We start from the raw sequence: 23,266 nt of genomic DNA on the forward strand, positions 1-23,266 counted from the left end.
TCTCAGGGCCTGGGATGGCCACACTCAGCACCGACACAGACAGCAGCTGGGACAGTGTGTGCCCAGTGTGTTCTCTGCCCAAGCCCTGCCCCAAGACAGCCCTGGGACCCCCAACTTCCCCAATGGCCCAGTAGGAACAATGGGCCTACAGGAGTGGGGGAAAGAGAAAGAGACCAAGGCTGTAGGGACAGTCGGAAACCCAAGAGGGGCAGCCTCAGATGTAGGGATCAGCAGAGGACACGGGTGACATTTGCCACATTGGCCATGGCTGGAGACTATACCCATAGACATAAGCCACGCCCATCACAGACTCAGCATCCTTTATTGCACAGCGAGACTGCGATCTGCCACTGGTGTGGGTGCAGGTGGAGAACCTCTCAGCAGCTCGGCCACAGGAGGGTGAAGGCGCCACGGCTGCAGCGGAAATCCGGCTCTGGCTGCTCCGATCTGGGCTCCACGGATACCAGGCGCCGGGCCCCGCGCTGGGTCAGGGGGATGCAATCGGACACGCGGACCTCCAGGGCCCGTCCCTCCCTGAAGGAAGGAGGTCAGGGTCAGGATGGGCCAGGCCCCTCAGATAGGCAGCCGCTGCCCTGCCCGTGCCCAGGGACTCACCCCTGGCAGTGCGCAGCCAGCACCCCCACCAGCTCCCCGATGCGGTTGTCCAGTGGCGGCTGGGAGCGGTGCAGACACACCACCAGGTCGTCATAGCCCCGCGCATGCAGCACCACCAGCTGGTCCCGCCCGCTGGTCACGCTCAGCCCGGTCACCTGAGGGGGGCAGGGTCGCAGGGTGAGGGGTGCAGCAGGCCCTCCACCCCGACCTTGCATTCTGGAGGGCCCCAGCATCCCAGGAACACATGTCCGCCCAGCTGTCTTCCCCTCCCAGCACTCTGCCCTCTTCGGAAAACCTCTTCGAGCTCCAGTCCTCCATCCTCCCTGCAGGCTCTACAGTCCTGCTGTCCCCTCTAGGTCCCCTTCTTCCCTTTCTGGTCCTGCCCATTAAGGAGAGGGTTGGGCAAGGTGCACCGCACAAGAGGACTTTTGCCGTGATGGAATATTCTAGATCTGCGAAGTCTAACATGGCACCATTGCTCACCTATAGCTTTCTAGCACCTGAATGTGCTGGTGCAACTAAGAAGCTGAACTTTCATTTTTCTCTACTTGTCAATTGTATTTAAAATATCCACACTGGTAGTGGCCATGGTACCAGACAGTCCCTCATCCTGAGAGTTATAGGGACCCCCAGCCTCAGTTTCTGCCCTGGGTTGCCCCTTGTCCTGAGGGAGTATGAGCTGTAACTCCAGGGAGTAGTGGGCCATAGAGCTGGGCAGAGGGGTGAAGGGAAGGGACAGGGTCCCATGGGTGGCAGCCACACACTGCAGCCAGGACCATGTGGTCCAGGTAGGGAGGACCCCAGGCAGGCTCAGGCGCAGATGTGGGGAAGAGGGGCCGTTTGGCTCTGCCCAAGAGTAGAGCAGGAGGAGGGTGAGCAGGCTGAGCATGGAGTTTGGGGCCCTACACCCATGGGCAGGCTGTTCAGTGGGGGCTGAGGGGAAGCTGCCATCCTGAGCCGATGCTGAGTTCTAGATAGCTCTGGTCATCCCAGGGAGGCCTGAGGGGAGGGGCCCAGCAGCAGTGCCCAGCAGGACACTGGGCCTGCTGGAGCCCGGCGAATGCCTCTGCCCTCCCACAGGACTCACCGCATCCAGGGGCACGGCCCGCATCACCCGGTACTGCCGGCCTGGCTCCAGCTTGTAGAGGTGCCGATCTGTGAGCAACAGTGCCCGGTCCCGGCTTTTGTTGAAGCGATTCACCTGTAGGACGGGTGGTTTCAGGGTCACTGCCTGGCCCGGGGGGGCTCCCCAGGAGGTGTGGCTGGAGGCCTCCCCTCTGTGAAGCCATTCTCTCACTAACTGGGTTGGAGCTGAAGTTTTTGAAGTTCAAGAGTAGCTGTGAAACCTCTTAGCTGGGCCTGAACCAGGGCTGTCATCAGCCAGCAGCCCTGAACCCACTGCTCACCTTTCTGACGTGGCTGGAGAAGAGCACGGCCCCAAAGCCGTCTTTTTCCCGAAGCGTCTTCAGTCGCTGAGCAAACAGGCCTGAGGCTGTGGGGTTGTCTGTGGCCTGGGGACAGTTGGGGGTTGCTTAGGGTGAGGTCGTGGGACCATGCGTGATTGACCACGACTCTTAATGAATCCGCACAGCTATCCTTGACCTCAGAAAACCTCATCATGTCATGCACGGGCCTCCCAGTGGGCCCAGCCACCACGCTGGGTTCCCTGAAGCCCACCACACAGACCTCTGCAGCCCTAAGGTTCTAGGCACACGTCTGAGCCCCCCACACCCATTCACCCACCCAGCTCCTCAGGCCAGGCCTGGATAGACACTGAGATGGAAGGGGCCTGGCAAGACCTGGCTCCTCCATGCTAAGCCATTCATTTGGGCCAACCTCACACCCCTGAGGCTTTGGCCCCTGCAGAACTGGGCGAGGGGGCCACTCACAGAGCCCATGTGGGCCAACGGGAGCCACAGTGTTCGGTTCTGGTCAGGGGGCTGTGCCTAACAAGGGGGTCTGTGCCTGAGAATGGGGGGGTTGAGAACGGAGGAAAGGGAGTGGGAGTAGGGTAGAGGAGGCTCTCAGTAAAGCCTACGTCAGCTGGTTCTGAGTGAAAACCCTTAAATTGTGGAGGCAAGGGGCAAGGACACAGGGGGACAGCCCACAGGACAGCCAGGCCCAGAGACAGGACAGCTAAGGTGGACACAGGCAAGGTCTCAGCCTGGAGCCCCTTCCTGGCAGCCAGCCCCTGCAGCCCCGCACTTACGGAGGACAAGTAGTCCCGGGCCCAGGCCCGCCGGCAGCCCCAGTCCTGCCGTAGCTCCTGCAGGGCCGCCATGGCAGCCACCTTGGCCTTGATCTGAGCCATGTCCGAAGGCGGGATGTTCTTCACCAGCTGCCGGGCCCGCCACCTGGAGAGGGCCAGGTAGTCAGATGGACCGCTGTGAAGGCCTTGCCCCTCCCCACTCCTGGTTCTGCTCCCTTTCCTGAGAACACACGTTAAGGACTTTTCACGTCCTTTACCCCAGTAGGAGAAGGCCAAGCCCCTCAGCCAGGCACTGGCCGACTTCTGTGTCCCAGCCTCCCTGGTCTCAATGGAAGGTGGCCTCTCCTGTTCTGAGCACACTGGTTGCCCTTCACACCTTGTCCTAAAGAATTCCTAACTCAGCCTTCAAAGCCTGGCTCAGTTACAGAGTTTCCCCCACTTCTAGCTTCAACCCACTACCCACCCTGCAGGGCCCTAGGAAGGAGATAAAGGCCTGCAAGCCCTCCAGATGTCCGGAATGGTGCTGGAGACATTAGGAATCTTCTAGCGGTTGTGAGGTGTAGGCTGTCAACGGATGCGCACAGCCCTCTGTCTTCCTGTTTATCCAATGGGACTGTGTGTCTCCTAGCTGGCTCTGTGGGGTTCAGATGACCTGGTCCAGGTGTTCAATGGGCTCTAGCTGAGTGGAAAAGACCAAGGTGGGTGGGGGCGGAGAGCAAGTACCTGGAGAAGAGGGCCTGGCAGATGTCCTGGAAAGGCTGCAGCACGGTGGGTGGTGGGGGCCAGACGAGGTCACGGCCATAGTGCGGGGGCTGCCGCGCAGCCTGGAATCGCCGCTGCAGCTCTGTCAGGTGAGCACGCACCTTGTGCCTCCGGAAGCAGCGCATGATGGTGTAGATGGCCCTCAGTCGCCGGCAGCGCCTCCTGGCCAGCGTGCCCCGCCATGCCTGGGGAGCCGGTAGGAGGTGGTGCTCCGTCAGGCCGTGCCAGGCCCCACCTCCCTCACATGTGCTGCTGTGCTGTGCTTAGTCTCTCAGTCGTGCCCCATTCTTTGTGACCCTATGGACTGTAGCCCTCAAAGCTCCTCTGTCCATGGGGATTCTCTAGGCAAGAATACTGGAGTGGGTTGCCATGCCCTTCTCCAGGGGATCTTCCCAACCCAGGGATTAAACCCAGGTATCCCACATTGCAGGTGGATTCTTTACCATCTAATCCACCAGGGAAGCCCCTCCCTCATATGGGGAGACCCCAAATTGGAGGGGTACCCTGAGAATGTGACCATCAAACCCAGACTGGAGACCCTACAAGGTAAGCAGCCCAGTGAACTCACAGATTAAAACCTGACTTGAACAGACTGAGGATATGACTGGGGACATGTGGTTACTGACTGGACGGGACACAGGAAGTCAGTAACAACTTTCTAAATCCTATTTCTGGGATGGTGTGGTATTGTGTCATGTTCTTAAAAATAACCCTGTGTGTTAGAGGAGATATCAGAGGTAACAACAAAATGCAATGTGTCATCATTCATTGGATTCTGGGTTTTTAAAAGACATAACGGGTCATAGTGGAACCCATTCAAATTTCTTTCGGAAATTTGAATATGGCCTACATGTTAGATATTCAGCTATGTAGGTTATATTTTATCAGTGTTAGTTTTCTTGAATGGGCTAATGTCGGTGTGATTATAAAGGGGAATGTCCTTGTTCTCAGAATACACACCTGATAAAGGATTTAGAGGTCATTACTTTATGTGGCTAGGGAAAAAATACAAATATATGGGTATCTGTATGTGGATGTGGAGAGAGATAAAGACAGACAGAGATGGAGCAGTGGGTGAAAACACATAACTGTAGCTATCCAGGTGAATGGTACATTGTACGAATCTTTCCAGTTTCTATAGGTTTGAAATGTTTAAGTAAAATGTTATGAGAAGAGGTGGGAGAGTCCTTATCCTTTGGAAAGGCATACTGAAATGATTATAAACTAAATGACTTGATTCAAAATAATGGGAATGAAGGTGAGGTGTCTACACAAAACCACAGGGGTCATAAGGCAGGGCAGTCAGAGTGTGGGAATTTAGTACACCATTCTGCCCGATTTTCTCCAGGTTTGAAATATTTTAGGACAAATGGAAGAAAGGAAGGGAAAAGAAGAAAGTAAAGGAGCCAGATTCCTGATTATCTTGTTTTGAGCACCTGGGCCTGAGGCTGGTGGCCACAGGACAGAGGTGACCTGAACAGAAATCCAAACTTTTTGCTTGTCAGTTTCAATCTCCGTTTGTCACCTGTGAGCAGGGGACTTCTCTAGTACTTGGAACAGTGTCTGTGGTCTCCTCAGTGCAGGCACAGCACCCCCGCCTCGAGTGGTGCACACCCATCTCTCCCCTACCCCCAAGTAATGCTCAGAGCGCTCTCCGGCCCCTCTCTACATCGGCCCTGGCGGGCGTCCAGCCGGCCGCACCTTCTGCAGCAGCAGCACGATGATGGGGATGAGACAGGCGCGGCTCTGCTCCAGCGTGACCAGCGTCCGGGGCGAACGGATGAAGAGCTTGCTGTGGCCAAAGGCCACGTCCCCCTGCAGCCCATGCTGCTCCAGGAGAGCGCCCACGGCCGCCTTATCGGAGCCCAGGAGATGATTCGGCCACGTGTACTCACAGGTCATCTTATACCTGTCACGGCAGGACCGGGCTGTGGGCGCTGGGCCCTGGGGAGGGGTGTGGACTTAAACCCCCATCCTCCTCCCCTCTCCTCCCCCGACCCTCTCCCTCCTCCTCTCCTCCCCCTCCTCCCTCCGACCCTTTCCCCGAAGCCACTCCCACTCCAACGCCAGCTCCCTGCCACGCCCACACCCCGTGCCACGCCCACACCCCTCCTTGCCACGCCCACCTCAGTCCACCCTGCCTAGTCCCACCCCTTGTGTCACGCGAGGGGCCTCCAAGACTGGCAGTGTCCCAGGGTCAGCAGCATCCTGCAGGCTTCCGCACTGACGTCTGAAAAGCGCTCGTTGCTTTGGGCACCCCCTGCCGGCTGATGGAACTTCTCAAGGACCAATCCCCCGCCACGGGAGAAGGGGCCGTACCTGAGCAGGAATCGAGGATAGGGCTGGCGGGAAGCGAAGCCTGCCCTGCGGACCCTCACGTTCTCCAGCAGCCCCAGGTATGCGACTTGGTGGCGACAGTGGCCCTCGTCCAGCTTCCCGGCCACCTTGTCCTCATTGGGCTTGATACAGCGGACGTAGAAGGGCTCCTGTGAGGACAAAGGACACTCGGAGAGGCCAGTGTCACAGCCCTACAGTTACTCAGTTACTGGACAGGGGCAGCAAGGAGCTCAGGCCTGTCTCTATCCCTCCCATGCTGCCATCCATAGGGTAGAGGATCTCTCAGGGGGACAGGGAGGCCCAGGGACCAAGGGCAGGGAGAAGGGCAAGGCCAGCCAGGAGGAGAGTGGGGATGAGGGCATGGTGGGCAGAATGGGACCTGGGAGCTCCAGTGCTGGGTGTGGGCAGGGTGCTGGCCCACATTCAGGTCCTGACAGTGCAGCAGAGCCCCTCAGCCCTTCCCCTTGCCTTCCCAGAGGCCCTGCAGAGTCTCTGGACATTCTACTATTAAGCTGGCCCTGGCATCCTCCCGCTGCCCTCTCTGACTTTGGGCCCCAATTTCTGCAAGATGTGAGTGCCACTTTCTTGTCCTGGTGCCTCCAGCTTCCAGAAAACTAATCCTGGCTCCAGGCAGGACCAGGGCTGGGCCAACTCAAGTTCTGGGTGAGGTCTCCCCTAGCCCATCCTTGAGAAGCAATGGGGCCAGGGGAAGGCTACAAGGATCTTGTGTTTACTCAAGCCTTGGCCCGGCTCAGGGCATCGTAACCTGAGCAGTGGCAGGTCCCTTTCTGCTGGAGGAGGTATGGCTCACAGCAGACAGGAAAGGAACACCCTCTTATGATGCACGAAGGCAATGGAGGACCCAGCCTAACATCCAGGCACAGACAGAAGGATCTGGAAGGATCCAGATTCAAGGTGGGGGGGGGCCGTACCTTGGAGGCCAGGTTTTCCACCAGGGCCACCATGGAGTTCTTGAAGAGTGTGCCGGCCGTCAGGGGGCGCTTGGTCACCTCTGTGATGTCCTGCTGCCCATCTGGCCACATGGCCCGCAGGGTGGGATCCTTGCTGTGGACATAGGCCGCATGCCCAGATGCCCTCCAGGAGGACAGCCCCCACCCAAGCTTGGCCATGTGTAAACTTCAAGACCTTGGGCTGTGAGAGTCAGACCGAGTGTCTGAAGGCCCTTCCAGCCAGAGTGCCTGGGCCTTCACTGTCTGGCATCCACACACATGCCCAGAGAGCCCCCCTCACCTGTTGTACAGCAGACGCTTGAAGTCCTGGAAGAGGAAGTCTCTGTTCTTATCAATGAAGCCCTCCACGGAGTACCTGGGGGAGGTCCGGGGGAGGGCCAGTGAGGAGGTAAGGGGCTTCTGACCCCCTAGTATGCCCCTCCTCCTCCTCCCATCTGGTCAGCCTCCCTTCCTTTCTCCTCACGTGCTCCTCTTCCTTCCCCTCTCCTGTCTGCTTTCCCTCTCATCATATAAGACCTCTTCCCTCAGAAGTTTCTCTCCTGAAAGATGAGTCAAGGGGTTATGCCCACGGAGCCAAATGTTGCATCACTGAATCCTGGCTTTAGCACATACATGCTGTGTGATCTGGGACAAGTGACTTAAACTCTCTGTGCCTCAGTAGACATCACACCCTCAGAACAGTGCCTACTGAGTTTCCATAAATAAATGTCAGCGATTGCAGTTACAACCAGGAAATCCTGAGTCATTGGTCTGTTTGGCTCCTTGGCCTGGAGGACCTCAGATTCATCATTCTAGCCTTTGCTAGAAAGCTCAGTGCCAAAATCTTGGCTTCACTTGCAGTTCCTAGAAAGTCTCAGGGCCATGGGATCTGACTCCTGGCAGCTTTGTCTTTTCGATTCTATTTCTTCTCCTCATGAAGGACACGTGGGAGACTTGTGTCTTTCTCTGTGAGTCACCTCAGATCCAATTCCGGGTGAGATGTGTGACAGGGGAATTAATAATAATCATGGCCACTTCTGGAACACACTAGGGACTTTGGTGCTCAGTGTGTGGCCTGAGGACTGGCCATGTCCACCTCGCCTGGGAGCTCATTAGAAACACATCATCTGGCCTCTCTGTTCCTCCTCGCTGACAAAAGGTGACAAGAACTGGCCCCAGGGCTTTCCTGATGCTCAACGGTAAAGAATCTGCCTGCCAATGCAGGGGACGTGGGTTTAGTCCCTGGTCTGGGAACATCCCACGTGCCACAGAGCAGCTAAACCCATGCTCCACAACTGTTGAGCCTGGGAGCCGCAACCACTGAAGGCTGTGAACCCTAGAGCCTGTGCTCTGCAACAAGAGAAGCCACTACAGTGGGAAGCCTGTGCACCGAAACTAGAGAGTATCCCCTGTTCTCTGCAACTAGAGAAACGTCCACACAGCAACAAAAATCCAGCACAGCCAATAAAGAAAGAAAGAATTTTTTAAAAATAAAAGTACTGGCCCTGGGCTCAGAACAGAGGTCCCACCCTAGCTGCACCTCTGAGTCTCCAGCCGCTCTACCAGAAATTGGCTTTTTCTTTTTTAAAGCTGCCCAGAAGATTCTAGGATGCAGCCAGGGCTAAGAATCACTATCTTAAAAGCCCTAATTGATATTTCTCATTTGTGAATCTGGTGAAGAGCATATTTCCAGTGTCTTAAAAAGGGGAGGGGGCGGTGGGGGGGGGAACCAGATGCCCAGTGGGGGCCCCTTACGTGACATCCCCTGCATAGTGCTTGATCCGGAAGTCTCGGCCAAACTCCATGGTCTTGTCTGTGGGGCAGAGCTATGGATGGGGACAGCACAGGTCAAGACCTAGAAGGTGTGGGGGGATCTAGGGGAGAAAGGGGAGACAGCCCTGCAGAGGAGGCTGAACCACCACCAAGACCCCCTACCCACCCCAAGACAGGCAGTGTGGCACCGTGGGGTGCCCGCCAGTGCCGGGACCAGCTGGATGGGCACAGGGTGGGGAGACCACAGGGGCAGAGGGGCACCTGGCGGCTGGTATAGTGTGGGTGGTGGCGGTGGTGTGTGTCCAGGGTCTGCAGGAAGATCCGGTCAGTGATGGGGCCCGCAGTGCTGCAGGCCTCATCCAGTACAGCGAGGATGCCCCGGTGGGGCCGCTCCACCAGGTCCACGATGGTGGCGTTGTTGAAGTACTCCACCTGCGGCAGGCAAGCACGGCAGCTCCCGAGCCCTGTCCGCCAGCCTCCTGCCTGTGTTCCTGCCCAGTGTCCACATCTTGCAGCCCTCCTCTGCACACCCGCCGACCCAGCACCGTCCCTCCCCCCATCTCCCTCCCACCCGGGACCCGCGGGTGCAGGGAGGGCCGGGCACCCACAGTCTGCCAGGCGATGCCCTCCCGCTCATATTCCTCCTGCTCCTGCTTCAGGATGAGCTGGATGAAGAGCTGCTGCAGCTTCTCATTACAGTAATTGATGCAGAACTGCTCGAAGCTGGAGGAGGGGTGGGCAGAAGGGCCGTTCAGAGTCATGCCTCGACCACCCACACTAAGGCTTTGGCTCTGTGGAGAGTGAGTGCAACCAAAGCAGCTGTGCTGTGCTGTGCTTAGTCGCTCAGTTGTGTCCAACTCTTTGTGACCCCGTGGACTGTAGCCTGCCAGGCTCCTCTGTCCATGGAAGTCTCCAGGCAAGAATATTGGAGTGGGTTGTTATGCTCTCCTCCAGGGTATCTTCCCAACCCAGGGATCAAACCCAGGTCTTCCACATTGCAGGAGGATTCTTTATCATCTGGGCCATCAGGGAAGCCCAATGAATAGCAGGGATCCCCCCAGATAGATGCCCTGAAGATCGCCTGAGGGGTCTGGAGCCAGGCACCCCAGTGGCCTGCCAATAGGGGTGCATCTCTCACTCTGGGCTGCTCTTTTACCTGGTCCCTACTCCCTAGCCCACCCAGCACATGTGCCCTGAAGTGGATTGAGGAGTCCCTGTGAGGGGAAGTAAGCCAAGTTCTTGCCATCCCAGGCACCAGGGGTGGTGGCACAGCTGAAGCAGGCTTGAAGACATGAGCCTAGGGGCCAAGGACCAACCATGATGGACACTAGGCATCCTGTTCCTCTGCCCAGCCAAGCTCCCCAGGACTAAGAGTTGGGGCGGGGGTCAGAGTGTGGGATGTGGTGTCGGAACTACCCACCTATTGACGGGGAACACCTCAAAGCCATAGATGTCCAGCACACCAATGACTGTGTCCTTGCCGTCACGCCGGGGGTCCCGGTCCCGGGGTTCCATGACATGATTAATCCGGTCCACCACCCACTCAAATAGTCGCTGGTACACTGCCTGGGGAGAGGCAAAAAGCCAGCTGCTTCTGACTGCCTCTGGCCTTGTCTCCTCTGGGAAGGCCTCCGGGGTTCCCCACCCACCCCCTAGAATACCTTGGCACAGGCATCCCGGGCATAGCTGGCCTCGGCTGCAGTGTGGCCCTTCTCAATGACCTCCCTGCCTCCAGAGGCCACAGTGCGAGCTAGTAGGCAGCGCAGCACTAGCTCCCGGGGTGTGGCCGTCAGCTCAGCCACGTGGTCCACCAGCACTTCCTCGGTCACCGCCAGGCGCCCCTGCTCCAGGTTGCTCTCCAGCTCCACGAACTCAATGTTTCCCTGGTGATGGTAAATCGTCAAGAGTCAGGCTCTGTGTCTCAGAGGAGCCTGTACACTTATGCCCAGGGAAGGGAAGGCAGGGGCATGGGGAGCTGCTCCTGGAGCACACCAAAGCCTTCCCCAAGGCTTCCCACCGGGAATGTCATGTGAGTGGGCCCACCGTGTCCTCCTGTAGCTGGTTATGTGCTGCCCACACCTCATGTTTCCTGAGAGAGAGCAGAGGCTCAGAGTCACTGAGTAACCTGCCCAAAGTCACTCAACTTTTAGGTGACAGAAGCAAGAGCCAGGTCTGTGTGTTTGTTGTCAGTTACTAAGTTGTGTCTGACTCTTTCAACCCCAGGGACTACAGCATGCCAGGCTTCCCTGTCCTTCTCCATCTCCCGGAGTTTGCTCGAACTCATGTCCATTGAGTCAGTGATGCCATCCAACCATCTCATCCTCTGTTGCCCCTTCTCCTCCTGCCCTCAGTCTTTCCCAGCATCAGGATCTTTTCCAATGAGTTGGCTGTTTGCATCAAGTGGCCAAAGTATTGGAGCTTCAGCTTCAACATCAGTGGTTCCAATGAAAATTTAGAGTTGATTTCCTTTGATTGGTTTGATCTCCTTGCAGTCCAAGGGACTCTCAAGACCAGCAGTTCAGTTTGAAAGCATCAGTTCTTTGGTGGTTAGCCTTTATGGTTCAACTCTCACATCTGTACATGACTACTGGAAAAACCATAGCTTTGACTAGATAGATCTTTGTCGGCAGAGTGATGTCTCTGCTTTTTAATATGCTGTCTAGGTTTGTCATAGCTTTTCTTTCAAGGAGCAAGCATCTTTTAATTTCATGGCTGTAGTCACCGTCTGCAGTAATTTGGGAGCTCAAGAAGATAAAATCTGCCACTGTTTCCATTTTACTGAGCCCAAACTGCCCTTACCTGCTAAGTACAGGCTAAACTACCAGACGTGGACCAGGCACGTTATGGGAACCCACAATCGAAACAACTTGGGTTTCAGCAGAGGGAGGAGTGGGCCAGTTACACTGCTGGGTTGTTAGAGGCCAGTCTTCTCCTTCACGGGAGGTGCCCAGCCAGGGCACCACATGGGGAAGTGGCTGCAGTGCCCACAGGCAGGCTCACCAGGTGCAGTATAGCAGCCAGGATCCGGTGCACAGAGGCCACCTCCTCAGGACTGAAGCCGATCACCCGCATGGCCTCCGTCACTGCCTGGTGGTGGCTCTTCTCATCGATGTCCAGGACCTGGGGGGGAAAGGGCTCAGCACACCACTGCCACACTGAACCTCAATTCCTCTGCCTCAGTGCACTTGCTCGCCATTGCACCCCTTCCCCACTCTGAGCCCTGATTCCTCCAACTGAAAGCCTGCAGAATCAGGCCCCACAAGTCCTGCTGAGCCATTCATACCACCCTGGACCTAGCTGAAGCCACTGGTCACCAGCCCCAGGGTCCTGGGACTAGGAGTGACTAGAGCTTGGGCTCCCTGCCCCCACTCACATTGAGCCCCGCCCCCTGGCGGGTGAAATTATACACTGCAGGGTTTCTCTGAAGGTGTAGTTCTTGCAGCTCCTCATCCTCACAGCCCCGCAGCACCTGGAGGACCCAGACATCCCTCTGTTAGGCCCCTGAGGTCCAAGATATGCCCCCTCCCACCATACACCCTACCCACAAACAGATGGCATCCTTCAACCACTGCTGATCCAACGAATGCATGGTATGAGTCAGCAGGGTGATGGTGTGGACAGTGCCTGAGCCCAGGGAGGACCCACTTCTAGGTCAGACATGGTGTAGATTCTGAACAAGTCTGAGGAGAACCCACTCGATGTGGTGTAGACACCACTAGAATCCAGGGAGATCCCATTTTGGTGTCAGACACTGTGTAGAAACTGCCTGTGTCCTGGGAGGACCTACTTCAGTGATCAGACATATGTAAATATGGCCAGTGTCCAGGCACCCACTTTGGTGAGTCAGAAAGGATGTAGATACCACCTCCAAATCCAAGGAGATCCCACCTTAGTAGGTCAGACATGGTGTAGACACCACCTGAGTTCTCAGTGGGTCTTACCCAGTGTAGACACTATCAGTGCCCAGAAACCACCTCAGTGTCAGACACAGTGTAGACACTTCCCTGCCCAGGTCCAGGGAGACCCCACGTCAGGGCCAGATGAGGTACACACACTGCCATGTCCAGGGAATTCCCAGCCCAATGGGGGTGGCGAAAGACAGGGGGAGGGGAGGGGAATGGACTGTGGGTGGGGCCAACAGGACCCCCCTTGCAGGTCCCCACCTGCCAGCTTTGGCTCACCTGATAGAAGGCGTGGAAGTTCCTTTCACCTACGTGCTGCTTAAGTACCCGCGACTGTGGAGAAAGGGACAGCTGGACTCATGCCTGGGACCGGCCCCATCCCAGGGACCTGTCCCAGAGCCCCCAGGACAGGGCAGGTAGGGGGTGGCGGTGGACCTGGCTATGGAGGGAGCCCCGCCCTGTGAACCTGAGACATCAGAGAAGGTCTGTTCCTGCGTCCACGGCACCAGGGCCGGGAGAGTCAGCATGGTGGGACGGCTCTGCCTGGTCCCCCTGAGAGAGGCCTGTGTGCAGCCCACCTGTCCGGGGTCTTGGTAGCAGGGCCCACCTTTTCCAGCAGGTAGCTGTGGATGTGTCCCCCCACGGGGTCTCCTTTGAAGTCAAAGTTGATGTCCATGTACTTGCCAAAGCGGCTAGAGTTGTGGTTGCGGTTGGTGCGAGCATTGCCGAAGGCCTCCAGCACGCATGTGGACTTGAGCAGCACGTCCTTGACCCTGCATGGAGTGGGGAGGCAGAGGGGCCAGGACTATGACACGAAGACCTTGCACTCGGGACTGTGTCCCCATGCAGGATAGCTGCCTGAGGCTTCCCAATCACAGGAGGAGAGGGAGTCTGAGGGCCGGTCCCACCCTGCGCTGCCCCTTGCAGGCGCTTGACTCTGAGATGCTGGGAAATGCACCTGCCAGGCACTCATGCTGGTGACTGTGAAGCCTTGAGCCTTGAAAGGCATTGACCCGCCTTCTCAGACCAAAGTTGTAGCCCAGTGAGGAGCTGGATCTGGACACTTGGCACTGCCAGGCATGTGTGCTTGGGAATTTCCATCGCTGCTGCCACCCCAATCCTACCCCGAACCCCACCTTACCCCACCTTAACAGGAAGAGGCAGAGCTCTCACACAGGAAGCTGCTCCCACAGATCCCTGTTGGTGAGCTGCCAGCAGGTAGATAGGTCCTGGTTTCCGGGTTTCTGGCCCAGCCCTGACACTGGCCTGGCATCGAGGGCTTTTCTTACGGGCAGCCAACCTCTCTGCTCCCATTGGGTCCCCGTGAGGGCCCAGCACCTATCTGTTGGCCCTCTTCACCTCCTCCCTTTCCCATCCGTAGAGGAAGGGCACCCCTATGCTGGGCCTCGCCTCTACTTGTGTAGAGAGGTCCTAGCTGTGGGTCACTTAGAGTCTTACTGACAGCCACTGAACTTGGCCTGAGCTGGACTCCATTGTGTTTCTTGCCCTCCATCAGGCACGAGACACAGGCCAGCCCTTCCCTACCATCCCCACCCCACTGGCCTCACCTCTCCACCTCGGCCCGCTGGCTTGGGTTGGTAACGGCTGCGATGTATTGCATGATGTGCTTGCTGGCTTCTGTCTTCCCTGCCCCACTCTCGCCTGCCAACAGATGGACAGTCAGAATTTTTGGCTGCTCCCCCTTAACCAGGTCCCTGTGCCCACCCGTACTCCCAGGCACTCCAACCACCACACCATCATTGACAAATGAAAATACTGGGACCCAGGGAGGTTGTGGGCCGGCACCTGGGCCCCGGATGCTAGGCGGGTACCTGAAATAACAATGCAGGTGTCCCTGGACCGGCGCTTCATTGCTCTGTAGGCGGCGTTGGCCACAGCATACAGGTGGGGTGGCCTCTCATAGAGCTCGCGGCCCTGGTACCTGGCAATGGCTTCCGGCCCGTACAGGGGCAGCTCCTGGTAGGGGTTTACGGACACCAGCACCTCACCGATGTATGTGTAGATGCGGCCCTTCTCGAACCTGGCACAGGCAGGGCAGGTCCTCAGTGTTCAGGGCCAAGGGGACACACACATAGATTCTGGGGCATTGGGCCCAGGTGGGAAGTCTTGGGGCCCTGGCCCACCCCCAGGGCTGAGGGCAGAGAAGTGTGTGGGGGGGAAGTGGTGGGGTTGACTTGAGTCTTCCGTTGCCATCTTGCTAGGAGCCTCATCCACACACAAGGTAGTGTTGGGGTCCAAGCTGCTCTCCATGGGGTGGAGTCACAGGAATCCTGACTCTGTTTTATCAAGGGACTGACTTGCCCAAGGCCACACTGGGCCAGGCAGAACAGGCAGCTTAGGTGATGGAGTTGAGCCCAGGGAGGAGATAGGGGTGGGAGGTGGAGGGAGGGACCTCCAGTTGTTTCCGTCTCAAGACCTGGGCGGGGACCCAGAAGCAGAAGCAGGACCCGCCCAGCCCCAACCAGACAGCAGACTGGGAGGCACTGGGAGGGTGCCTGGGGCAGCAGTGCCGCCAGCCCCACCCTGCACTTCCTCAGACCTCTCAACCCTCAGCGTGAACCTAGTCACCCGCGAGGGTGCCTGTGTCCCTTGTCTCCTGACCCTTCTGCTCTGGGAGGAGCCCCAGCCCCCCTGCTCCCTTCGGTGTCTGGGACCCGCCCTGTCCCTGACTGCCGGTCCCGGGTTCCCCTTCCTCCACTGCTTCAGACACGGGAGTTCTCCGGTTTGGCTCCCTGCACACCCAGGACCTGCTGGAGACAGAGTCTCCACCTGCAAGCCGTGTGGCCCCGGGGTCAGGGTCCCAGTGGTAATATGGTGATGGTAGTACCTGTCTCAGAAGCTAGTTTGTAATCTGCTTAGTTCTAACAGAGAAGCTCATTTCCGGTCTGACTCTCCATCCCACAACCCTGGCCTTGACTCAGGGCCCGTGGTGTCTGACTTCAACAATCTGGGTTCAGGGGGACCTGTCCCTAGGCTCTGCACAGTGGGTTACCATCTGCTCCTCATGGCTGTGCAGGGATGAAGCCAGCTCCTGCTGCCACCCCTCATCACCACCAGCAGCTCCTCCCTGCCCTCTGCCCTCCGGCAAATAGGGCCCTGTGTCACTTCTACCAGCCACACCCTGAAGCACCCCACATGTCCCTTTGAGAGTGTCATCTCAGTTTATCCATCTGCACCCCAGGGAGGCACCTGACCACTTCCCTTTGAGCCCCTAGGGCTCAGCACAGCCTCACTAGGAAGATGGAGCAGCCACTCGGTCCAGATGCCTGGCACCTGCCTGCCCCTGCCCAGAGGAAGGCTCAGGAGACACCTGGGCTGTGTGGGAGGCACAGGCCTGGGGAGCCTGCTCTAGCACTGGCTGACTGTCCTGGCCCTGAGGGGACAGTCCTTCCAGCCCCCACATCTCCCTGAGGTCACCCAGATGGTGGGCTGATGGAGACCAGTTGGGGATGGGGACAGGGAGAAGGGGAGCCCATGCCCTGGGTCTACCTGAGTTTCAGATTCTCCATGAAGTCTTCCATGGTCACTTGGTCCAAAAGCACAAAGTCGGGCTTGCCACACTCAGGACCTTCATCGTCCTCCATCCTGCCGGCAGGGAAGCACCCAGGCCAGGTTGCCCCAACCTTCCTGTGCAGAGCGGCTAAGGGGAGGGGTGCTCTCGCACAGGCCCAGCCCTCCCTGCCCGCAGCCTCCCCGCCTGCCGCCCCAGCAGTGTGGTGAAGTAGGAAGTGGGTTCTTCTGGCCCCGGGAAGGGGTTGCCCTCCCCGCTTGCTGTCCCCTCCCAAGGGGCTCTGACCCCTGCTTCCTGGTTCCCTCCCCTCCGGGCGTGCCTAACGGTTGAGGTTGAGGCGGTCAAGGAAACTCCGACCCTCTGTGATCTCACCCTCACCCCAAGCAGAGGAGCCTCTGCAGTCCCCGGCCCTGCTGGTCACTTGTGGGACCCTGAGAAGAGATTTCTTGCTGTGGTCCTGGCTACAAAACTGTGTGTGTCTGTCAACTCTCAGACCTCAACATCAACACTAGGTGGATTTTTAGGGTAGGCACATTGTACCTTGAGAAAAAGTCAAAGAATGCTGATACCCAGGCCTTTGGGGCAGAAACCCAGGCAGTAATTTTCGAAGTGTGCGAGACCACGCCAGGATAAATGACAAATGACAAAGCCAGCTTCACGGCATACCCCGCCACGACCAGGGGCCTGATGTTTTGGGTTCATCATGCTGACATTCAGTCTTCCAGGCTTCTGGATGCTTCCTGGAAGAGTCCTGTGTCCTTGAGGCCCACCTGCCTGTCCCTCTAGTAGTAAGGACAGGAACTGCTTCAGGAGCCCCCCGTCCCACCTCAGTCCTCACCGCACAGAGGTGTGGCCTGACTTTGCTCTAGACCACGCAGCACCTTTAGAAGTGGCCAGACTGGCCAGCTAAGATTTTGACAACGTGGGGTCTAGGATTGGGGTTGAGGACGGGACGGTTCTCTCTTATCCCTCTCCTCACACAGGGAGGACAATGTTTCCCAAATTTCAGTCATCTCTGTACTAACTTTGGGATTCTGTACTCAAAGAGCTAGTTTATTTTGAAATATTGTTTGATATGCAAGGGTTTTTTTTCGCTTCAAATACCTTAAAATGACTCAATAGACATAAGTTTGAGCAGACTCCAGGAGATAGTCAAGGACAGGGAAGCCTGGTGTGCTGTAGTCCATGGGGTCACACAGTCAGATACGACTTAGTGACTGAATTAACATCAAAATTGTAAAGTGCTAATTTTCAAATGCCTGAAAAAACCAAGCCTCGCATTATTACACACCACTGTTCTGAGGGGACCCTTCTGTTAGGATCAAGCTTTGGTTCCACCCTGTGCCAGGCCTGGAGCTTCTTTTGAGCAAACTCTGGTCAGGTTTTATCCTCCCAGTCTCTTAAAGTCACCCCCTTCATCCCCTGCCTCTTGGGCTGGTGCTTTTGAAGGGTTTTCCAGACCAAAGTTCAGGAGTATCTGGGGAGTTCTCACAGAGCCTCAAGGTTTCACTTCCCCAAACTTCAGGCCTCCCCAACCTCCTGGCCCGGGGTTTACATTAAATTAACGCGCGTAAAAAATGATACGGTTGTTCCAGTGAAACTTGAGACACTGAAACCTGAACTTGATAAAATTTTCATGTCACAGAATAGTTTTCCCATGTAAAGATGTCAAGATTGTTCTTAGGTTGGAGATTGGCCTGTGGGTGGAGCTTGCCAGATCCTACTGCTGTGACCCTGAACTGCAATCATGACTACTCTCTACACTCTGACAGCTTGCAAAAGGACTTCCCCACTCAGTACCTCGTTTATCTCACGAGGCTGATGACAGCACACCAAAACTCCTTTCCCCTCCTGAATCTGGCTGGACCTCTGGGTCTGCTGGCCCCTGCCTCTTGTCAGGCAGGGAAAGTGGTGGCCCTATTTGCCACTTCCCCCGGGGAAGGGTGTGACAATCTGGGGCAGTGACTAGCTAACAGGTGGGTGAGGAAGGACAGCTGGGAGGGGCTCCTAGGGGCTGAGGGTTAAGTTTCACTGGTTATCTAGGTCAATTTCAGGATGCCACCCTCTAACCAGTCCCTTCAATAACCCCCGCTCTGGCTCCCCTTGCTGATGCCATTGACCTGTGTAGCAGGACTCCAGTTCCTATTTCTTAGCTCTCCTACACAGCTGTACCCATTTTAGGATTTGCTTTTACTTTCGCCTTGTCTCAGAGCACGCTAGTTTTTAGTTGCAGGGAAAGGTCCATCGAAGGGCCCTGGAGCCACCTATATCCGCAAAGGCCACATGACCTAGCCTGAGGGTGCCTGTGAGGAGCTGCTACCTCTTTTTCTCGTCTACTGGGGAGCTGTCAGGAGGGTTTCCCCTGGTATGCGGTTCTGAGGTGTGAGAGAGGCTTTCTGCCTCTGCCCCCTCAGGATGTAGCTGCAGTGACTCAGGGTGAAGGAACCTTTCGGTACTTTTCCATTCATGACATCAGTAACAAACTGAATGTAAATATGGCTTACTTAACTTTTTCTGGCTCAATCAGCCTTGGCCTAACCTGCTGACATTCCTTGAAAAGACCACCAATAACAAGCTAAATAGACTTCAATTATAAAACAATTTATCAGATGAAAAAGATCATGAGGATGGAGCAACTCATCATAAAAGTATCAATCGACACGCTGGAGTCTCAATACTTTGGTGTGTAACCGAGTCTGACCCACACTGGTATAGAGGACAAGAGCCAGAGAACCCTGTCAAGTCAGTGGAACCCACTCTGGGATGCAAGGTACAGCTCCTGATGACAGGTCCTAATGCTCTATCAACCACTCTGCAGTCTCAAAAGCAATGAGAATGGGGGACACCTCAGGGGCTCCCTCAAACTTGGCTGAAACTCCTTCAGGAAGGGCAGGGCCCTCCTCTTTGTACCTAACACACAAAAAAGAGAAACAGAGACTGGGCTGAATTACAAATTTTAAACTGTTTTATTAAATATCGCTTCTCATTCAGGAGATGTCAGAGGGGCCTGGGTCCCGATGTATAGCGAAGATCCTTGTTCTGGAAGTAGACAATATGGCATCCAAACCTGGGGTCAGAGGTCAGTCAGATGTGCACATGGCAGCTGGGCCAAGAACCAGAAACTCCTGACTCCTGGAAGGGGAACAAGTGAGGATTTAAACTTCTTCAGAAAACTGTGGTGCAAAGGCCTGAGTTCAAATTCTGCTGCACCTTCACCAGGGGCATCAATGCAGGCAAGCCACCACCTCAGTTCCCACTTCTTCATCTGTTAAAACAAGCTGGAAACAGAATGGAGGCCTGCTGTAAAAATAAAGTGATGTAAGGATATAGCCATGGATTATTAAATTAAGTGGATGGTTTTGAACCTCTTGGCAGGGAGACCTACAGCAAATGAATAGAAATGATCTGCTAGGACAGACCCGGCATACTCACCACTGCAGATTCCCTGGAATAATCTATCATCCACAGAAGGGATCGCCTTTCAAGTCTCTTCTAGCTCTCACATCCTGGGATGTCTGCTGCTGAAGCTGGAGCAGGAACACAGTGCAGAGTCTGCTGGGTTGGGGGAAGTGCCTGTCAGGAACTGTGAAGGACCTGATATACCCACAACCAAAGGCAGGTGACAAAGTATGCCTGCCAGTTACATGGATGCTGGTAGGAGTTGCTTATTAACCACAGCAACATGCAGAGCATCAGTGTTCTCCAACTGGCCCCATTTCCCACAGGTGACACAAGGGGAGCCAGAAGGCACCCGCACATGCAGTGGGCTGCATCACAGAAAAGGCTCTCTGAGCACAGGAAAGCCAAATCTTTTACACCAGACAGCAGGCACACCTGCTCTCTGCCCTAGAGGCACTACGTCAAACGTCCCAAGGCTGTGTGTTACTTGAATATCTTTGAAAATAAAGTCAAAAGGCAGCTAGCATCTCACTCCGAGGATTGCAGAAACATGAGACTCACCGAGAAGTGCCTCTGACAGCAACTTCAGGAGACGGGCGTGTTCAATGCTTGCACTGAAGAGACGGATCCAAATTTGCTAGAAGCTTTGACCTTCAGGGGAGAAGGTGTGGTGTGATCCCACTGTCCAGGAGCACAGGAGCTGTGCTGCTCCTGCTATGACCACGCTGGTCACTCTTTCCGTCCTCGCATTTCTGTGCCTGGACCCAATAGCCCTCACACCAATGGCATTTCCCTCCAATCCAAACTTCCTACCCATTTCTGGATTTCATTCTCCCCTCCCTGTCTGGCATTCTGGAAAAGAGCAGACTGTAGGATTGGAGAGGTCTGACTTGCCATTTTCTGGTTAGGAAAGTTGGGCACACAATTCTGACCATGACTCCTTCATCTGCATTGACCTAAGGCTATCTTATGGTGGTCCTCAAAGATTTAAATAGGGTCCTCAAAGATTTAAGATTTTGCGCCCAACTTAATTGGGTGCAAAACAGAGTTCAATCAACATTTGTGCCCTCCTAGCCCATGAGGTCTTCCTTTACAATAAATGCATACTGACCTCACCCTCTGTAAGTTCCATGAGTACCCAGCACTGTTGCAGAATTTAGCCTTTGGGTCTGTCTTGTTTACCAGCTAATAGTAACAGCCTGTATGTCAGTCCCTCAGGGCAGGGCCTATCCCCATTCTTTCTTTCTACTCTATACTCCCTGCTACTAGTCTAACTCCACCTTTACCACTTCCTCTGAGCTTCATTTTCTTCTGTGAGAATTTTGTTTGAAAGATATAATAAAATTTTCAAAGAGCCCGCAACACAGCTAACACCTAAAGTCCAAAACAATTTCTGCAAAGATAATCAATGTTCTCTAATCTGCATGGTCCAATACAGTAGTTTCTTGCCAAATGTGGCTACTGAGCACCTAAAATGTAGGTAGTGTGAAGGAAAAACTGAGTTTTAAATGTAACCATGTGTTGAGTGGTCACCACATCAAACAGTACAGGTCTGTGCGCTGACCAGAATGCCAGATAGGGAAGGGAACAGGCAACTGTCTGAAATTTCTATAACCTTGCTCTGGATGGAGCAGGGCAAGGCCTCAAACCGTTTCAAAATTTTCTTGCAAGCACTGTAGGAATGCACAGGGTCACTGCAGACCCAAGCACGCTGGAGGCTTGCAGCCCACATTCCTTCAAGTCCCTAAAGCTCTGGGCAGACAGCAGTACTTTCACTGAGCACCAGCCTGCACCAGAACCTGCAAGAGATCATGAGGTTCAATTAGGCCTACTTGGGTTTTCCATGGACACAAATAAGACAGACAGTAGTGAAGAACAGACGAGGGACAACAATCTCTTCTGGCTCAGAGAGTGAGGGAAATGGCCCCGGGGCAGGCAACCTTATCAAGAAGCTGACAGAACAGGGTTAACTTTAACTTCATTTCTTACGAGATGAAACCCTCACCATCACATCATTATACAAAATAGCTCTGTCTTCCATATTCTCGGGTGTGTTTTTTTTTTTTTTTTACTACTCAGAGAATACTTAGGAACGGGGACCCACTTCTGGGAGCGGGGAGCTGGGCCGGAGTAGCGTCACTTACCAGCGTATCTTACAGGAGCTCTGCTGCGGAGGAGCCGAGGGTCGTCCACCTGGAGGCGGCACACGGTTAGCTAGAGGAAGGTCTCGTATAGCCTCCCTAATTCTCGCCCCTTGGGAGGCCATACCCAAGACCCTATTCCTGCCGGCGCCGCCCGCCAAACCCGCACGTGTACTCCAAACAGGACTCGGAGAAGATCGGTTAGAGTCCCCCTGCAACCGCGGGATCAAACCGCCGGGGCCGAGCACCCGGAATGCGCACCGGACCGACGGGGCCAAGAGCGGGACAACTTGGGGATAGCGCGCCAGCTCCCACTGGGTCCAGCGCCCGGCACGTCACACCCTAGCAGGACCTCCAGCCTCCACGATCCTCACCTGTACTCAGCAGGTCGCAGGCACCAGCTGGCACCCTCGATGGCAGTGGATGGTAACAACGTCCAGGAGTACCCTCACCACCGCAAGCACACATGCCTGCAGCCGCGCACATTCTCCTTGCGTCATCACGCCGCCCGCCGGCAACGGTACGTGCATCACGTGGCCCGCGGTCCCGCGCGGCGCCAGGAGATGACGTCACGAGAGCGCCGGGGCGAGGCGGGGTACGCTTTAGCTGCTCATTTCAGCTGTCCTGAGAAGTGGATGGGAGGCGCGCCGAGTTACTGCTATCTCCGGGCGGGGACTGAGGGACTGGGGAAGCGGGCTTAGCAAAGGAACCGGAGTACCGGAGCCGGCGGGGAGAGGGGCGCGGGCAGGCTGGTTCAGGCCGAAGGCCGCTCACAACTCAAGATTATGTTTCAAAGGGCCTGGGAACCCTGTTTCTGAAATATTGTTAAGGGACTGAAACTCTGATCTCCTTGTGTCTTGGAAGGTTAAGAGCCCACTTGTCGCCTGACTTCAAATTGCATAAGCTGCCTAGGGTAACGGGTTATGTGCTTTTAGGTATATAGAAGAGTAGGATTTCTATGTTTGCATTTTTTTTTCATTGTGATGCGCATCACATTCTGGTTTAATGCTTATCCGATAATAAAATTGTTTTCTTCTAACTTTGTGGAGAGGTTCTCTGAGTTGAGAGGAAATTTTGGTTTTTTGTGTGTGTATTTTTTTGGCTGTACTGCGCAGCTTGTGGGATCCTAGTTCCTCCACCAGGGACTGAATCCTGGCCCACAGCAGGGAAAGCATTGAGTCCTAACCACTGGACTGCCGGAGAATTCAGCAAGTATTTCTGCCACACAGGCTTAGAAAAGCACATTGGAAGTTACTGAGACTAGCAAGGCATGGCTTGTTGGAGATACCGTAAGTACTAATGGGATTTTAAGAGTCTTTACGTAAGGAGATTGATGAGAACTACATATTCAAGTCTTCAACATCAGGCTAGGAAAGCAAGAACTTGGTTCTGTAAAGAGAAGGAAGCAATACTGGAAACTCATTTTATGTATGTGTGCATGCTAAGTAGGTTCAGTCATGTCTGGCTTTTTGCGACCCCATGGACTATAGCCCACCAGGGTCCTCTGTCCATGGGATTCTTCAAGCAAGAGTACTGGAGTGGGTTGTCATGCCCACCTCCAGGGCATCCTCCCAATGCAGGGTTCAAACCCGTGTCTCTTACAGCCCTGCATTGGCAGGAGCGGTTGGGGGGGTATCTTTACCGCT

At 55.4% G+C, this 23,266-nt stretch overlaps 1 protein-coding gene, 1 long non-coding RNA gene and 1 other non-coding gene across 6 annotated transcripts; all 3 read right to left on the bottom strand.

The window, feature by feature from the left end:
- Positions 1-303: 303 nt before the first annotated feature.
- Positions 304-16,305, bottom strand: MYO1G (myosin IG). The gene is made up of 22 exons (XM_086396152.1): positions 16,059-16,305; positions 14,381-14,589; positions 14,117-14,210; positions 13,156-13,321; positions 12,828-12,881; positions 12,020-12,115; positions 11,647-11,766; positions 10,308-10,529; positions 10,067-10,212; positions 9,255-9,369; positions 8,908-9,078; positions 8,629-8,699; positions 7,175-7,249; positions 6,856-6,988; positions 5,906-6,072; positions 5,288-5,495; positions 3,548-3,771; positions 2,825-2,969; positions 2,022-2,126; positions 1,703-1,816; positions 616-770; positions 304-534 (listed from the first exon to the last, which is right to left on the bottom strand). Exons 1-22 carry the CDS (start codon positions 16,151-16,153, stop codon positions 378-380), a joined length of 3,042 nt encoding a protein of 1,013 aa, XP_086252278.1. The 5' UTR covers positions 16,154-16,305; the 3' UTR covers positions 304-377.
- Positions 16,306-19,023: 2,718 nt separating this feature from the next.
- On the bottom strand, positions 19,024-22,122 carry LOC147374016 (uncharacterized). 4 transcript variants are annotated; one of them, XR_015162334.1, is made up of 5 exons: positions 21,995-22,122; positions 21,624-21,672; positions 20,041-20,130; positions 19,513-19,632; positions 19,024-19,212 (listed from the first exon to the last, which is right to left on the bottom strand). It is a non-coding gene; the product is annotated as an uncharacterized LOC147374016 (long non-coding RNA). The 4 variants fall into 4 exon arrangements; XR_015162337.1 differs by having other exon boundaries at positions 19,024-19,358; XR_015162335.1 differs by having other exon boundaries at positions 19,513-19,635.
- LOC147374017 (small nucleolar RNA SNORA9) lies at positions 21,073-21,204 on the bottom strand. The gene has a single exon (XR_015163316.1). It is a non-coding gene; the product is annotated as a small nucleolar RNA SNORA9 (small nucleolar RNA).
- Positions 22,123-23,266: the final 1,144 nt, after the last annotated feature.

This window comes from Bos grunniens, chromosome 4 (genome assembly GCF_055505025.1).
Source record: "Bos grunniens cultivar Pamir isolate PY7600 chromosome 4, Bosgru_T2T1.0, whole genome shotgun sequence".
Classification (NCBI taxonomy): Eukaryota; Metazoa; Chordata; class Mammalia; order Artiodactyla; family Bovidae; genus Bos; species Bos grunniens.